Source organism: Pyrgilauda ruficollis, unplaced genomic scaffold, assembly GCF_017590135.1.
Source record: "Pyrgilauda ruficollis isolate IOZ18807 unplaced genomic scaffold, ASM1759013v1 scaffold6, whole genome shotgun sequence".
In the NCBI taxonomy this organism is placed as follows: domain Eukaryota; kingdom Metazoa; phylum Chordata; class Aves; order Passeriformes; family Passeridae; genus Pyrgilauda; species Pyrgilauda ruficollis.
In genome coordinates, this window is record NW_024527710.1 from 5,362,259 (window position 1) to 5,380,633 (window position 18,375).

Below are 18,375 nucleotides of genomic sequence, written 5' to 3' on the forward strand. Positions count from 1 at the left end.
GTGAAATCACAAGGGACACAGAGAAAGTGACCAGGAGATGCTGATTCATGGTCCTAACACGAGATTGAGCTGGCATCACATGAGCCAGCTCATGTGAAACAAACAACTGGGAACAAACAACAGGCGTGCAGAAGGGTTTAATTGCACAATAAGTGTGTGAATTTGAAAATATACTGCCTGTGGACAGGACAGCTGCCAGAAGCACACAATTTCAGAATGTAACAGGGCAAACTGACAGATGAAAAATTGATTGAGGGCTACTAAAAATAATGATAATACATCTGCCTGTAGAAATTAAACCACAAATCCAAAAAAAAAAAAAAAAAAAAGGGTGGAAAGAGTGGAAATGGGGCTTTACTATTATCTTACCGGAACAGAACTTCTGGTATAGCCAGTACCGCTGGTCCAGCTTATTAAAATGTTGTAACAATGTGGTTAGTGCTTAAAAAGTTACTAAGTATGACATAGAAGTTGTGATAACATGGTCCTGCCAGGAACCGAACAGCAACATATGTTGCACTGTCGCGACTTTTGAAACAGAAATGCCATATTGTAAAAATTTACATTAGATAAGACTTGTTTAAGAAGAGGTAAGAAAAAGAACCCTCTCGTCTTCGAGCTGTGAGAGCTGGGTGGCTGGTACGAGATGCCGTGTGGGTTTGAGGGGTTTGCAGCGGCGCGGGGCAGCGCTCGCAGCCCCAGCTCCCCTCAGGCCCCTGAGGAAGGCGCTGCCTCGGGCCCGCTGCCCGTGCCGCGGGAAGGCGGCGGAGGCGGCCCGGCCGCACGGGGCAGTGGCGGGCTCGGCGCCGGCGGCTGTGCCCTGCCGGCTGCTGCCCGTGCGCTCGGGGGTCGTGCATCTGTCACCGCTCCCACAGCGCTGCGGGTCCCCTCCGTGCCCTCTGTCCCCTACCTGCGCGGCCCCGCCCGGCGCGTCCCCGGCGGCGCGCGGTTGTCATGGCGACGGGACCAGCCGTGATTGACGGCTCGGACAGCCAATCAGCGCCCTGCTCTGCAAACCCGCCCCCGCGGCGGCAGCTTGAAGGGACGCGCCAGACAAGAACTACTCGTCCCAGCAGGCCGTGCGCGGAAGACGCGCCGCCGGCGGGACTCTGGAGGGCGGGGCATGATGGGGTCTGTAGGCGACAGGCGGTGGCAGTCCCCTCTGCAGCCAGGCCACCCGCGCACCCCAGCCCAGACACCGCCTCGGTGTTTGCCGGGCAGTGCTGAGGCCGTCTCCCGCTGGGATTGAGGCGATTCGATGCGGTTTGTTAATATGACGATTTGTAATCTATATCTTTTGCATTTTGGATGCATAAAAATAATTTAGTTTGCCTTGCTGCAATGTAAAACACAAGGAGCCCCGGAGTATCTTTCTCCCTGTGCGGAGCACCCGGTGCTGGTCCTTGGTGCCACTGAGGTTCATCCACCCCTTCTTATGGTAAGCAGGAGGGTCCCTTCTGTCTTCCTTGTCAAACTGTACAGCCGGGAAGTTCCCTTTCTCAAAATGCCTGCTACTCTCCTTGTTTTGGTCTTGGCCTTATTTTCCCTTCTCCTTTTATACCAGAGGTGCAAATTAGGCAGCTGAAGACTGTGCAGAGTTATAACCTGAGGTTTATCCTCTTGTCAGGCAGCAACGCCAAAGGGATCATTTCCACAGTGCAGTGGGACTGGCACAGACCCGAGGCAGGAATCCATTCTCTTTGAAGTTCAGTTAATAACTTTAATAGCTTAATTGTGTATAAGTGGAATGACTTCAGCATGTTCACCGTACCACTAGCTGCCCTTCATAACTACAGTTCTGCGACCTGAAAGCGATTTTTGGGGCTTTTTTAATTTGTTTGGGATTTTTTTATGAGGGGTGCGACACAGCTATTTATAACAACATGACTTCCCCTGGTGGAGCAGCCTAGGTCAGTAAATCTGGAGCCGGCACTACCACCCTGTAGGAAGTGCATTACAGTGCGGAGAGCCGCCCGTCACGTGCGGCAGGAGGGAGATGCGCGGCACAAGGTGTCAGAGGCCGCGGGTGCCGGTGTGCACGGCACAGCCCAGCCTAGCCCGGCACGGCACAGCCCAGCCTAGCCCGGCACCCCAGGGGCCGGGGCGGGCTGGCGGAGGCCGCGGCTCTCCCGCCCGGCCGAGCGGAGCCGGGAGGGCGCGGGGGCGGCTGCGGGCACGGCGCTCCCACGGCCGCCCCCGCGGCGGCGGCAGCCCCCTGAGGCCGGGGAGCGGCAGGAGCGGTGCCGGTGGCAGGTACGCGGGAGCCTTTAGCGGCGGGGAGGCGGGCGGGGGTGCGCCCTCGGCTTCGCCTGTGGGGTGCCGCGGTGAAGGGGCGCCGAGGCCGGCAGGGGCACGGCTGCCGCGCTCCGGCCTGGCCGGGGCCTGCGATGCGGGCGCGGGCGGCTCCGCCTCGGCCCCTGTGCCGTCCGCAAGGCTGCGGCAGCCCGCGGGGCCGGGAACCGCCGGCAGCGGCTGGCAAGGGGAGGACGGCTGAGGGAAGGGCCCGGCCCGGCCCGCAGTGACCGCCCCGGCTGTGACCGCCCCGGCTGGCCAGACCCCGGCCCGGGCTGTGGGGGAGCACGGGGCTGCGCCGGCGGGAACGGCGCCTCCAGCCCACCGCGGGGCCAGAAGTGGGTTTGGGTTTGTCGGTGTTTGGGGATTTTTATTTTTTGTGGGTTTTTTTATTGTTTTAAATCTAGCACTGATATTGACAGGAGTATTGCAGTGGCATAATAGGGCTTAATTTTAGAAATGCTGGGTCAGCTGTCGGAAAGGTGAGCGGTAACCACAGCAGACTGTACTCTATCCTGCAGGACAATGGAAGTCTGATAAAACAGGAGCTGAACTTTTTTGGCCTCTGTATGGGCCTGTTCTTAGTGTTACACTGCTGACTCCAGACTTTTCTTGCGTTCCCTGACAGCTGAGGAAATTGAAGGTCTCGAGTCATGTCTAAAACAGACTGTTGTTCTTCTGGGTGCAGGGGCTGCTGGAGGAGACTGGATGTGACTGGACATTTGTAAAAATGCCTTTGGTCAATCTTGATGATGATTTTTTGTTTGAGTTATATACAAAACTATTCTTATGGGAATCAAAAATAAATAAGGCGCATCTTTATTCACAGCCAAGGCTGTCTTCTCTGTTCTTAATGTCATCTGAAAAAAAATATTCCTGGCTAGTTCTTTAGTATTTTATAAAGCATTTATAAAATGTTTAATTTAGTAACAGATCAAAATATGAACATGCTGAATACTATGCAGAGTAATGTCTCAAAACATGTTTATAAGGTTCTTATCTAATCTTTTCCCCTCATACTGAACTCAGATGTGAGCCTCTTTGGCTAATCATGATTCAATTACCTCTTGGTCTTTTTGTTTGGTTCATTATCACTGGTGATTTGCATTGAGTCTTTTAGGGCAAAAGAAAAATACATAATCCTGCCAAATCACAAGTTAATGGCCTCAGGTGATTTATCTGAATTGCAATTTGTCATGCTTCATTTCCAAGAGTAAACCATGCTAATAGTAATGTATAAGAAAACCTCTGCCTCTCTTGAAAATTCCATTTCTTTCAGGGACTGGGCTTAGGCTTGTAGGTGTGGGAGAAAATCCTAGCTACAGCAATTTTTCCAGAAGAGTGAATGGTCATGAGAGGCTTTTTGGTGCTCCTCTTGAGTCAGGATGTCTCGCACATAGGCTGTTGTTGTCAAGTGAGAGAGGAAGAAGTTTTCAGGAAGTGATCCTGTAAGTCCAAATGGACAGAAATTCCACTATTAAATAAGTGTCCTGGCAGCCTAGCTGTAAATTTAAGAACTTGGCCATATTTTTCTTGGAGTTCTGCAGAACGTGTGCAATAATAAGTGAAAGGTCTGAAATTCAGTGTACAGTGTAAGTGCCTTTCACAGAAGATGAACACCTCTGGAGTCCAGGTTGTTAGTGCAGACTGATCTCCTGCTACTATATTGATGCTTGCAGGTTTTTCACCAGACAAGAACTGATTTTCTTTTCAGAAATGGAAAATCCCGAAGTGGCTGTGAGCAGCTGCAGTCCACATGACGATGAAAACCTTTGCAGCTACAAACGACACTCATCAGTATCACAGGAGGGGCTTTTGGAAGACCAGCTTAGAAGGAAGTTAAAATTTTTCTTCATGAACCCATGTGAGAAATTTTGGGCTCGGGGCAGAAAGCCTTGGAAACTTGGGATTCAGTTACTCAAAATAGTAATGGTTACAGTCCAGGTGAGTACCTATGGAAGCAGGGACTCAGCTTATGGGGAGTCAAATGAATGCAGGTGATGTGCTATTCATAGTGTGGTGCAGAGAAAGGGAAAGGATAGATTGCAAAATTATCTTATTTACATATATGTAGCTAAGATCTCAGGTGGCCTAATTTTCTCATAAAACTATGGACTGAAAAAAATAGCCTTCCAGTACAGATGAAAGGAACAGATGGTGTTTAATGGCTCCATTTGACCTTTTACTTCACTTTTGTTTTTTCTTTGACGTTTCCCCCCGCAAAGGATGGCATCCCTACACATCTGTTACCCCAATACCTGCTTCACTGTTGTGTTTGAGGGAAGGAGAAGTCGTTTCTGTTTCAATATCACAGTGATAAGAACTGAAATTGGTGACATACAAACTCTTGCATTGAAAAAAACCTCAGAAATTCTTCCTCACTCTTCCTCTCACCCAGCCTTGCACCAAAGGTTTTATATAACATATTTATCTACTGCTCAAAACACAATTGGTTGTCTCAAAGTTCTGTGGTTAAGGTACAATAAAGTTTTCACAAAACCTTTCTAAGTCCTCAGATGATCCTTCAGAGTTGCCCACACGTGATTTCTCTTTATGATCATGCCAGTGCTGTGGCAATACATGTATAGAAAAGAATGTTTTCTTTCCATTTGCATGAATGATGGCACAAGCTGCAGAAAAAGTTCTCCTGCTGTGCATCTGGCAGCATGTTTGCGTCCCTTACCGTTTCGTTTCTAAATGTGTCATCATTCTCTGATTGTCATCTCTCCCATTTTGCAGCTAAAAGTAAAATTTGATGATGGAAGAATCCAAATAAGAAAGAAACTAATGCTGATGCTGATTTCGTATTTTCAGATTAAATCTGCCTTGTGGTAATTCAGTCTGTGCAGTGTTGGTTTGCTGGTGTATTCCTGTGGGCTGAGCTTGCCTACAGAGCATTTCAGTATCTCTGTAACTGAGTTACCCTTATCAAAACCTGCATATCCAGTTTGCACCATGGCCATAAATCTGTAGACTACTGATTCAGACTTATCTCTGATGAGTTTCTTCACAATGCACCTGATGCCAGATTTGAAACAACAGTCAAGAGAATTGTGAGCTCCCAGAAACAATACATCATGTACTTCTGGAAAGCTTTTCCAGTCTGGATAGTAGCTAACAGAGTTTTGTGCTCACTTTTCATGAATGGTTGCAATATATATTTTTTACCAGCTTCAGGTGTTATCCTGTTACAAGCACAGCTTTGATGAGTTATTCTCAAAGTGCTTTGCACTGAAACTTGATTGAGAGATGTTTGTTTTCCTCAGTTGTCCTCAATTTCCCTTTTGTGCACTGGAGTAAGGACTTCAAAGCGGGTTCTTGTTAAGTCTCGTCCTGCCTTTTTGGCTCCTCGAGGAACAATGATATTCCCCCAGGGCAAGTCAATTGACGCCAGGCCAACTAACAAAGCATGTGTAACAGTATATAGGGAGCTCGATAGTGAGATGGTATAATTTTCTTTGTAAAAATTCAAGTCCTTGGCCAAGATGCTGTAAACGTGTTAAAGACACATTGTGAAACTCACTGTTTCCTTAAAGTCAAGCTTTCATTTGACCAGCTGAGGAATGGAGCAGCCTGCATGTAATTGCTGTGTCTACCAGTGAGGCAAAAGACTGACTGTTGCTAGAACAGGGTTCATATGTTAATCTAGAAGTCAACTTTGAACAGGAAATATAAATGTCTTTTTCAGCTGGTGGTTTTTGGATTGAGCAACCAAATGGTGGTTGCCTTCAAAGAAGAGAACACTGTTGCATTCAAACACCTGTTCTTGAAAGGATATATGGACAGAATGGATGATACCTATGCTGTATACACACAAACAGATGTCTATGACCAGATATTCTTTGCAATAAACCAGGTAGGAATTGTTGCTGCAATATGTACAATATATATGATCTTTGCCTGGATACCTTTTTTTGAATTGAACTTCTATGTCAGTTGCTTAAGACTAAAACATCAACTCATTTAGGTTTTCTGTCATTGCTAGAGCACTTTAGTGTGATAACATCCTTAAAGCTAATCAGTGTACTGGTTCTATACTAAAAGCACTCCTTTGATTTTAGCCAGAATCCTTTGCAAGTAACAAATTAGCTTTCTACTAAGGATTGTAAGGAGAAAAACACAATAAGCAAAAAGATATTTAGATCCAAATCCTGTACTTAATGTTTTTGTCAAATACCTTAAGACATTTGAGGACTCAGCTGTTGTATGGTTGAGGTTTCACAGTTCTTTAAGTGATATTTTAAATAAAATAGATGGGTTATTACCAATTCAAACACTTCTGCTTTGCTTTGTTTCATTGTTTTGTTTTGCTTTGTTTTGTTTTTTTCTCAGAGACTAACAGTTTTGTTGCTATTTAACTTGGTTTGTTTGTTTTGAACTTTAGTACCTCCAGCTGCCCAACATCTCTGTTGGCAATCATGCTTATGAGAAGAGGGGAGCAGAAGAGACACCTCTGGCTGTTTGTCAGCAGTTCTACAAGCGAGGAATCATCTGTCCTGGAAACGACACCTTTGATATAGACCCAGAGATTGTGACTGGTGATGAACCTAATCTACTTTATCTGTTCTTTGGGAGAGTGGGACCTACACTTTTGATAAATTCTTTTAAAAACTTTACAGTATGGTATAGTCTTATCACATAATCTGTATTGAACTTACTAGTAGCCAGAACTGGTAAGAAAACTTCTGTGTAACTAACCTCTAGCCCTCATCTCCAATGTCTAATGCCACAAAGAAGCAATGAGCCTTTAGCTCTGGTAACCATCTAGTACAAGTGTTTGGGGCTAATTTTTAGGAGTGATCCCTGTGAATTCATGATGAGCAACTTGGCTGGTGTTCAAGGAAGCCAGTGTATTTGTCAGTTGGCTTCTCAGATGACTCCTCACTCAAGTGTGCTATCTTGTCTGGTGTAGCCTACAGCTCATAACAGCCTCGGGAGTGGGACAGGCAGATTACAGTTAAAGAACCTGATAATCCATGAGATATTGTTGTGAGTCCTTATCCATTCCAGACTGCTTGTACATTGAGCCAACGACTTCACTAGACAACACAACAATGGGAAAGCACAATTTGAATTTCACTCTGGATTTCCCCAGGTGAGGAGGAATGACACCTCCTGTGTTGGGGTTTTGGTGCATTGTCCCTGTGCAGGGCTAACCCGAAGCTCTGTTGCAGGCTGGTGGCAGTGCAGCTCACGTTCAATCTGAAGGCAATCAATCTCCAGACCGTTCGTCACCACGAGCTCCCCGACTGTTACGATTTCACTCTGCGGGTACGTGGAAGCTGCCACGTGGCTTCCTGTTCAAAACCAGAACATGACTTGCTGGTTTACTGCACACAGTCAGCACAGGTGTTTTCTGAAGAGTGTTGAGTACCACTGGGTCAGTGGTGCCTGGATTACTCTGTTAGGGCTTAGTGTACCCTGTAAATAACTAGCAGTTGTCACTGTTAAGCTTTGAGTGCTCCTGATGTGGTCCTGAAGTACTTGCTTGGCTTACAGCCACTTGTGCTCTAATCCATCTGAAGTATAATGGAAGTGTAAATCTCTTCTCTTTAGAGATGGTTCTGGGAAAGGTTGTTTTCAGATCATGGAGCAATGAGAACGTAGTTTCAAAAAATTTCACCTAGTGACTAACCGATCAAGCAATTTATGACAAATACATGGTTCAGCAGATTTGTCTTTCATTTTGACAGCATTTATTTGAAGATACTTGAATTAGTTTAAGCTTAGAAAAGTTTTGTAGCTTCTCCCCTAGGATAATTATTCTGCATCATTATGCAGGCTTAGCAATACAGTGGGCTACATATGTAATTGTTTAACTTTATAAAGACATGCATCTTTTTTTAATTTGTTGTTTTTTAATACAGATCGTGTTCGATAATAAAGCACACAGTGGAAGAATTAAAATAAGTCTAGACAATGACATAGCAATCAGGGAATGTAAAGATTGGCATGTTTCTGGATCAAGTAAGTGACATAGATGTGTTAAATTTTCATGATGAAATTTTGTCCACTAGCACAATGTTTGTTAACCTTTTTCTTTATGAAAAGGTGAGGCACCATTGACATACAATCTCTGGTATGTGCACTCTAAATCTGATTTTCTAAGAATTTGTTGTTCTTCAACCCTGATCTGAAAACCTGGGAATCCAGTCACACCATTGCTTTCTGTAGCAGTTCTTAAGGCTTGCATCACTGATAATGTCAAACCAAACTTTTTCAATGCCTCCCTGTGCACCCTTCTCTCTTTCATTACTGAGCACGCTGCTGATTTCTTAAGGCAGAGTTGTGAAATGTTCTAGCACCAGGTAACAGGACACATGATAGTGGTGGAAAGTTGAAGCTGATTTACTCCTATTTCAGCACTTAGCACCAGGAAAGATAAGGAAGCATTGTTGGTAAAGCTTGCTGGAGCAGAATGGCTAGAAATACTTCTGATTGTTGTTTAAATGCCATTTGCTGTGTATTTGGCTATAACTGAGGTGCACGGGATAGTTAAATTTCTTATATAGTCACTCACAAGAATGAGCCACCTTTGTTGGCAGATATTTGGCCTGGTCAAAACATAATCTTTTTTTCATTAGCAAAAATAATCTCTGGTAGTTAGAAGTTTTCCAGGACTTTTAGATTCCACAATGCAATAGGATGCATCTTTTTTTCATTAGCAAAAGTAATCTCTTTGGTAGTTAGAAGTTTTCCAGGACTTTTAGATTCCACAATGCAATAGGATGAACTGGGTCCTTCTTTCTACTTTGCCACTTTCTCTGTTGCTATGCCTGTGTTAGGGAATGAAGGGCTGGTAGTGGAAGAGGCTAAGTGGTGTTTTTGTGAAGATCCAGACTGCAATGGATTATTGGGGGCCGAAGGAGGCGCATCCCGGAGCTCAGCCCCGGTGCCCTGGTTCGCGGCTGCCGTGCCAGCAGTGCCCTGCGGGCGGCGCTGCCCCGCGGTCCGCATTGGGTGCCCGAGGGTGCCTCAAGCACAAAGGCAGCTCCCGGAGCCCCTCTCTGAAACCCAGGGAAAGGTGGGCAGGTAGCAGGCTGCAGCTGCATAATAACAACTTACTGCTGTTCTGCACTACGTGGCAAAACCAACTTAAATGGCAGCAGTGTAACAAGGAAGTACTGGGTGGGCTTTTTCTGAGTAGGGCAGTTTGTGAAGTCAAATAGAATTTTACCAGCCCATTTTGTAGAACTGGTGTGTGTCCTTGCAAATTTAGCATTTACTTGTCTGATTTTTTTTCCTCAAACCACCATCCTTTCAGCATTAAAAATCGAATCTTTCTACTGTCTCACCTATTTTCTGCTGTATGGTAGGTATAAAAACAAACAAAGAAACAAAAAGATTTGGTGCAATGTTTAACATAAGATGACCAAGAATGTGAATTTTAGTAACATAAGAGATGGAGTACTCGTGTCTAATTCAGTGCTGGTCTTGACTAGCTGAGCAATAGTACGAGTTATCTGCGCTGCCCTAGGACAGAAAAACTGATTATCAAATACTGATCTGAGAGAGAAGATACATATAATAATGTTCCTAGGATATAAAAAAAATATTTCTGAACAGCTCTATGACTCCAAAGGCCATTCCAGTCCCTGTAAAATGATTAACTCTCATCTATAATCCTGCAGGGCTGTAAGAAGCACTCACACTTTGGTATATCTTTGATATGGTATCAACCCTCCTAAATTTATTGACATGGTATCTGTAGTGCAGATGCACTTGTGTCTCTCATAAAATATGTCAGATAAACTTTTGTGGGAAAAAATGCTAAGATTTTTATTAATTCAGTTGTATAAATATAGTTAATATCAAAACTTGATTTTTACTTCAGCAATGGTCAAGAAAAATAAATGCACTATAAACATGTACATTTTTGTTCTTGCAGTACAGAAGAACACTCATTACATGATGATCTTTGATGCTTTTGTCATAGTGACTTGTCTGGCTTCATTGATCCTCTGCACACGATCAGTGATTAAAGGAATTTGGCTCCAAAGGGTGGGTATAGCTCCTTCTTTGGAAAGCCTTGTCTTGTGTAAGACTATTAACTGTTTTCTTTCCTCCTTTCCCCTAGGAATTTGTAAGCTTTTTCCTATATTATTATAAGAAAGAAGTATCTTTCAGTGATCAAATGGAATTTGTCAATGGATGGTACATCCTGATTATAGTTAGTGATGTCCTAACTATTGTTGGATCAACTCTAAAGATGGAGATACAAGCTAAGGTAGGCTTTTCACACTGTCAGATGGAAGCAAAACTGTTTCTGTCTAACCTAGGTTTAAATCTCTCAGAAGACTGTAGGCTGGCTGTACTTGCTTCTGAGTGGCATGACATTTTAAAACTCTATCTTCTCCTCCAGAATTGCAACTCATGCATCTTTTTTCTAGTAGCAAGATTTAAAAACTCCAAATATCACTCTATATTATAGTGCTGAATTATTTTGCTCCCTGTGACTCTGAGGAATAAAATGTAGTTCATCTCTGAAAGTTTGACTGTTGACTTCCTGCCTTCCTCACTTATATTTACTCATTTGATGAATTTCTTCAAATCTAGAATTTAACTTTTGGAACTCTGTTTACAAGTGTTTAACAGAGTCTCTCTCCTTAAATATCACTTTGCTGCTTTCCCAACTTCTGTTTTCCAGCAAGTACATAACAGTCAGCCACAGCAGGGTCTGGGCTTTCACTTTCTAAAATAAACTTGATATGGACAAAACTCAAAAGATGTAAAACATTATGTTTGACAGAATTAGGGGAGAAAAATTATTAGAATATGCTATCCTGAAGCACTCTGATATTCAGATAATATTGTTCTTCACAAAATCTGTAGCAGACATTGAAGTGTGACATTGCAACATAGTGAACTTTGGACACTAGTGATGAGAGGATGGGTCTGAAATCCATCTGCTGACAGCTTGACTATCACAAACACCCTGTACAAACTGCCCTGTCTCACCATAGGACCTATAAACTCACTGAGAGTAGAAAGAAGTTGCGAGGAAGCTGGCTAAGACAACAGATACCTCCATCCTGCTTTGGGAAAAGCAAAGAAGAGAACAAGATTGGAATAAGACCTTGCATTTGGGATTCCTGTATTTTATATTATACATACATGTATTTATATATGTAAGAGTATTTTACTAAAAGTCCTCTCTACAGGTACATTTTCGTCCATTTTGCAAGCCTTGTGGACTTGCAAAACAAGATCCTGTTCCATGTTACTCTATGAATGTGGTTGAATAATAAGTTCACATTAAAGTATCCTAAAATTGTTTCTTGTCAAGCTCTAAATGAATTATGCTGATAGGAAAGATTAGCCAATATATATTGCCAATATCTATTATTTATGTTTTATTCTTAGGAGAATAGAAACAGAAATGAATGAAAACTTTTCAAATAAGCTGTCATGATCCATGCCAGAGTAGAGCTGCAGTTCAGGAACAGAGTACATGCTAATTTGGATGAAAACAGGCCAGTATCTATAGGTGGAAAAACCAGCAAAGTGCCAATAGATATAAATTCCACATAGAATTCATTAGAAGCTAATTAGTCTTCTCCTTGATAGCTTTATACAGCTCATAGTTCCCAACTACATAACAAGATCCTCCTGAGTATTTATCTGAGCAATGCTGACAAGTCATGCTAATTTTTACAAAGAGCTTTTCCTAACTAGTGAAACAACTTTATTTGTTCTGTGTCATGTTTACACTGTCCATTTGGATGCAGTGCAGAGATTGCTAAGATACTCTGAGGAATCTGTTAATGCAGATTCCGGAAGCAGTTACTGCAAGTCTAGAAGCAGCATAAAAATGTTTGCAGTGCCACTGTAGATCTTGGTGAGCTGGGTACAGAGGAGGTGTCTCTGCTTCTGCCGTGCACCTGCACTCTTGGCCTTGCAAATAAAGCTCATCTTGTTAGAATCTGATGTACAAACAGCCATGTGTAAAGGCATGAGCAGCTCATGAAATCACTTGCACTTCAAAGTGTCCCTGCTATTTCATGGGACCTCTCTCTAATGTATATTGCCTCAAACTGATTTCTAAATGGGAGAGTTTGCTGAAGGAAAAATGTTTCTAAACAAATCTTTGTAATAATGAGAGTCATAATTTGTAATCTGTCAGTTGTTGCAATAATTAATTTTTTCCTTTTTTTTTTTTTTTTTGCTTCTTATCTTGCTTTTTTTCAGAGCCTGACAAGTTATGATGTCTGCAGCATACTCTTAGGAATATCTACTATGCTTGTGTGGCTTGGAGTCATTCGCTACCTAGGTTTCTTTCAGAAGTATAATGTAAGGATCTCCTGGGATCTTCATATTGTTGGTATTTATTCTGTTTGTTGCTATAAGAGGACTGGAAGAAGTTTCTGGTTAAATTCTAACTGTTTGCATTGCCTTGTGCAGCTTCTCATCCTAACACTGCGAGCAGCATTACCCAATGTAATGAGGTTCTGCTGTTGTGCTGCTATGATCTACCTGGGCTATTGTTTCTGTGGATGGATTGTACTGGGACCGTACCACGTGAAGGTAATGGTCTGACCATGAAAAAAGATAACTTGAATAACAGAATGAGAGACTACTACTGCTGTTTTCTAGTTCTCCATGTCAAGGCTTCCCTTAATGTAAAAATAGTGCATCTTCAACATGATGCTGCTCTGTTTGAGGAGTCTGACTTCCATGACTCAATCAGACTTTCCTCAAGTTATGAAAGCTCCAAGTCAGAAGTGGAAGCTGCCGTGACTCCCAATCACATGCTGATATTTTAAGAAATAATTTCCATTTTGCAGAACACTGGTATCAGACTAAAACTTCAGAGACATTATGTTTATCCCTCTTAAAAGAGAAATTTGCTTATCTGAATTGAATGTGCATGCATATAGGAGGCGACAAACTGTTCCTCAGATGTTTTACTGTTTGCACCTTGTCATCCCCTGGGTGTAAAAAGAGATCTGAGGCAGCCAGTCATCTCAGTGTATGTTCTTCATGTTATGTATAGTCTTTGTGTCCAAATAAAGCAGTCACATGTCATTGTCTTCTTCCCTCCTCTCTAGTTCCGCACTCTGAACATGGTTTCTGAGTGCCTTTTTTCATTGATCAATGGAGATGACATGTTTGCCACCTTTGCACAAATGCAGCAGAAAAGTTACTTGGTTTGGTTATTCAGTAGGATCTACCTCTACTCCTTCATCAGTCTGTTCATCTATATGGTGCTGAGTCTCTTCATTGCACTCATTACAGATACATATGAAACAGTCAAGGTAAGCACAGACTATTCGGTTGGAATAACAGTGCAAGATGGGTGCTACCAAAACTCTCATCTCCCTCAATATTTTAACTTGCAGTGTATGCCAATCTAAAGAATAAATATAATGATTACTTTTGAGGGTGCAAATTGATGACAGGAGGGTTTTTAATCCCTCTCTACTTTGTTTTTCTTAAAAAGTCTGTCTGTTTTTCTGCTCCAATGGAAGCTAAATATCTACTAAAAAGCAGTATTTTCACATTAGGTCCTATGAATTTTCTATTTTCAGACTTGAGCAGTGTCTCAAAAGTGGTCTGGGGAGAATTTGGCTTATTGTAGGTTTTAGCCTTGTTAAAGGTTTAATTAAGTATCAATTTTTAGCACTACCAGCAAGATGGCTTTCCAGAGACGGAACTTCAGAAATTTATATCACAGTGCAAAGACTCACCAACCTCTGGGAGGTACAGGTTAGAGGAGGAAAGTTCTGCATCTCTCTTCTGTTGTTGTAATGGTATGTATCTATATTAATATTATCTATTAAGGTATATACAAAAGCAACATGCTAAAAAATGTCCCTGGTACAATGTTTGTGAAAAGTACTTAGATTTTGGGGGAAGTTGTGTGCATGGGGGAAACCCACACAAAAATCCCAAACTATTTCTAATGAACAGAGCACTTCAGCAAAATGTCTACAGCCAACAATTTTCTTAGAAAATGTGAGGGGACTTCCAAATTAAGACTCAATGTGAAAAATTATACAGAAAGATAATATATACAGTAACTTGGGAACCCCATAGGTGTAATGTGCAAGCATTAACATTTCCTGTACTCACTGCAATAGGCAGGACTTAAGAGAACACTGAAGGAGTTCTCTATTCACTTTTTAATCACACCTTGTGCAGGTAACAGGCCTGAAACTTGGGGAGAAAATCAGCTTGTCAAGGTTTTAAGACAGCATGTAGTTTAAGATACTACCACAGCACTTGGAAAACATTGCCTAACTTCCATTATGGAGGGAAAATGCTTCAGTTATTTGAAGTTGTGTTTCTTCAGGAATACTGATTGCAGGATACATGGTTTATATTTAACCTGGCTGGCAGCAAGTCTGAGTCTTCCTTGCTGGAGAGCCTTTCGGTGGGGGAGCTGAAAAATATTTGCCTCTTGATTAAAAAGATCAAAGGTGCAACTCCTTGGTAATAGGCTTTCCTGGTGAGCTGTGTTGTTATATGCCTGATAGAATGTATTTATGAGACAGAGGAGATGGGGATGTATTTTGGAGCAAGGAGATGACAGAGCCTGCTGTGAGCCCCCCTCTGTTCTGACCGAGTGTCTTACTGGAGATAAAAGTGTGGGATGAAGCAGAGCAGGGCATCTTGCTCCTGGGTAAAGGGCATGGACATATTGATATTTCCTTTTCTGCACACACCTCTCAGTTTAACCAGGCAAGAAAGCCAGCATAAGATGGGTCAGGGTGGGGATGTAATAATTTTCCTACTGACTGTGCAGTGGGGATCAAGCATCTAGGAGAGCAGTCTTGTATTCAGAATGTTTTCTGGTGGTTCACAGCAGTTTCTTGTCAATGGATGTCAAATTATTAATAGTTCAGTTGCATTTTTAAGGCTCCTTGTACAGTGAAACTATTATTTTGATGCAGGTACCTGACAGCTTCCCCCTCCTCTCTTGTACAGGTTGTAGTGGACATATTTAATGGATTCTGGGAGTGTATAATGGAGGCTTTAAAACAGCACACATTGCAAGAACTTGACAATGGAGCTGGTGGAAAACCCTATTTCTGAAGACTTAATTTGCTTTTCTCAAGAAACAGTGTAAGCCTATGGCAGAAGTTTATGCTAAACTTACAGACTTTTGTTTAGACATTCACTGCTAGTTCAGGGGGTTTGGGGATGGTTTTTAGTAGATTTATTCTTTTGATTCTTTAGTTAAATTGTGCTAGAATGCAAAGGGCGTAAAAACCTGCCTGTGTTCAGAGACTTGGTTAGATTATAAGAGTAGAATATAAATGTAGTAACTTTCAACTATAAGTAGAACTAGTGCTGGACAACTTCAGCTTTGAACACCAACCTAGCCCTCAGTACTGCAGGCGTTATCTGTCTGTGGCTGACCTGCTACTGAAGGAATAAAAACTCACTAGATCCTTCAGCATTTTTTGTTTATTTGCAGTCACAGTAAAAATAAATACTATGAAATTTGGTATAATTTGTTTCTGAGTTGATACACAAACCACTCAAATATAGCTGAAAGCATAAAATAAATATTTCTTTAAACACAAGTACCACTGGATGTAAGTGGCAATCTGTTCTCAGAGAGGCTGGGATATGCCAGGCTGAACTGAAATTTCAGGGATGAGCTGAATGGAGAAATGTTCTCATGTATCAAGCACTGGGCAGAGTCAGTTACAGTCTTCAGCTTAACAGTGTTTGGATCTTATGTTTTTAAAGGAAAAATCAGACAAAAACCCTTTCAAAAAACCTATTTTTTAAAAAATTTGAAATCTTCCTCTGGAATACAAGTCTGTAAACCTGAAGTCTAAACTGAGTTAAGGACACAGGAGATATGTCTCTGTGAGTCATATCTCTCCACGCTTTAGAAACTGGATGTTTCCTAGCAACCTAATAACCTGCTACTGTCAGTGGCTGGATGAAACATTAGCTCTTATAAAAGTTCAGTTTTGACAACTTAGTTTATATTCTTTGTTGATTGTGATACTATTTAATGGATGCCTTATTTTCTATAGTCTATTCACTCTGGGAGCAGAATAGAATACTAAAGGGAAGCATATTTTAGAGAACTTGCATTTGTGAGCAACATTGCTGTAGCTGAGTGTGACAATGTATAATGCTGTAGAGGACACTAAACACGTTCTGTCTGAATGCTTACACATTGTAAATGTGCTACAATAAACAGCTGCAGTAAATACGGGCTGTGTCAGTATTCATCTTTAGAGTAAATATGTTGCCAGGTTTATATAGGAGCTTTGTTTTTTAATAATGCTATGCAATTTCTAGCATGAAATGGAGTGTGGAATGTGTGAACTTGGATTTCCTGTCGCCATGCTAGTTCCCATGGACCCTGGTGAGGACCTGTTTCCAGCTGATGCTTAACAGCATTTCAGAATTTGCCATAGAAACAACTATTCAAGTATTTAACCTTACACTAAAAACACTTCTCAAATTCAGCAAAGGCAAACCAAGTACAAGGCATAGGCAGAACAGATTATTCACAGTATCTGAAAGTTTTGTGTACTGAGTTCCTTCTCTTTCAACACTCATCTAAGACTGAAGACTTTGGAAACTTTTGAAGAAGATGCAAGGCAGTCTTGCCTCAAAAAATATTAAGTGACCATGTTTTCTCTTGACAAAATTAACTCCTTATGGATCTTTGACAACACACAAAATATAATGTGCACATCACATTGTGTACAGTAATTTATGTACTTTTATTTGGCAAGGGTGGCATGCACTTTTAAGATCAATGAAATGCAGAAGGCAGACTTACATGGCTTTTTCATACAGAGTTAAGAGAAAGCTAAGATTAATAATTCACTTAAAATACAGGTATATTTTGTAAAGAGCTATGGAATACTTTGTTTGCCAATACAGTTATAAGGCAAGAAATGGTCTAATTTCATTTAGAAATGGGGTAGAACATGTGCTTTGTTACTGTTAACTTATTAAATTGGCAGCAAGTTTCCACAAAATTTGACAGAGCTCTAAAGTGTCAAATTCTTACAGAGTTTTAAAATAGCAGAGAGAAAGCATGTTAATAGAAGTCTGCAGTATGAGCATAAGGCATGGCAATGTACAACAGGTGACCACAAAGCAGGAAAATACACTGTATATAGTCTTTCTATTGCTAATACATGTGGCAAAGTCTTCTTCATCAAGTCAAGGTTTCTATTGCTTGATCTTCATCTGCCTGACTATTTTGCCCACCTGAGAAGAAGCGAGTCAATGCTGTGTTTTCCAGCCTGCTGGCTGCTTTTGAGATGAAGTACAGCTCTGCCAGATCTGTGGCTGCTGCTGTTGTGTGTGTGGTGAGGCTTTTTAATCTTATCAACATACGATGTGCTGGTTATGGCCTTGCAGAGCCAGAGATGTGTGACAATGATCCTATTCTAAAAAAACCCTTGTGACTTCAGAGTATCAGTGATCTCAGCATTAGCAATGCTGGTAGCACATGTAAAGCTGCATCCTGGAGACACTGGTATCTTTATGCTGATACAATCAAGCAGGCACAGATAGAACTGTAAAATGCAGCTGGGGAGAACAAGGAAGCAGATAAAGCATCTGATAAACACATGCTTAAATATGCCCTCCTAAGGGAAACAGGGCTTTCAGCCCTGACCAAGAAGATGTGGAGGGGTAAGAGATTTTCTTTGTTCAGATTCTCACTGGGCTCTGGAAAGTCACCTGAAAATACCAATAGTCAGTATTTCCTCATGAAAATAAGTCGCAGAGTGCTGTATTAGGCAGCAGCTGTTTTCCTACCAAGGCTTATTTCAATGCCAATGTTTTGCATGTACAGTTAGGGAGAACTTCTTGTTTTCAGCAGAGCTCAGATCTTCTAACATAATGAAGTTAAACTTCATGAGAGGAAGAGGTGGTGGTCTTACTTGTTTCTAAGTACCAGTTTCCATGTTGGATTGAAGTGCATTCTCAAGAGAAGCTAAACAGTGTGTATACAAAAGAGTAAGAAATCTAATTCAAATGTGTTCATACCTATTCAGTATTAAAATGTGTAAGGGCATAATTTATCTGGCAGATGGGGGGACAGGAACAGAAACAAGAAGTAGGACAACACCCAGACACTGCTGTAAAAAACAA

General features: G+C 41.9%; 1 protein-coding gene across 4 annotated transcripts; it reads left to right on the forward strand.

Moving 5' to 3' along the window:
- Window positions 1–1,146: 1,146 nt before the first annotated feature.
- On the forward strand, window positions 1,147–16,468 carry MCOLN3 (mucolipin TRP cation channel 3). 4 transcript variants are annotated; one of them, XM_041483402.1, is made up of 14 exons: window positions 1,147–1,438; window positions 4,007–4,236; window positions 5,981–6,148; window positions 6,677–6,830; window positions 7,303–7,387; window positions 7,467–7,563; window positions 8,160–8,259; window positions 10,181–10,293; window positions 10,370–10,519; window positions 12,481–12,582; window positions 12,694–12,816; window positions 13,341–13,547; window positions 13,913–14,042; window positions 15,220–16,468. In XM_041483402.1, exons 2-14 carry the CDS (start codon window positions 4,009–4,011, stop codon window positions 15,237–15,239), a joined length of 1,677 nt encoding a protein of 558 aa, XP_041339336.1. In that variant the 5' UTR covers window positions 1,147–1,438; window positions 4,007–4,008; the 3' UTR covers window positions 15,240–16,468. The 4 variants fall into 4 exon arrangements, with proteins under 4 accessions (XP_041339336.1, XP_041339340.1, XP_041339335.1 ...); XM_041483401.1 differs by lacking the exon at window positions 1,147–1,438 and adding an exon at window positions 1,997–2,253; XM_041483403.1 differs by lacking the exon at window positions 1,147–1,438 and adding an exon at window positions 2,338–2,630.
- The last annotated feature ends 1,907 nt before the right edge of the window (window positions 16,469–18,375 follow it).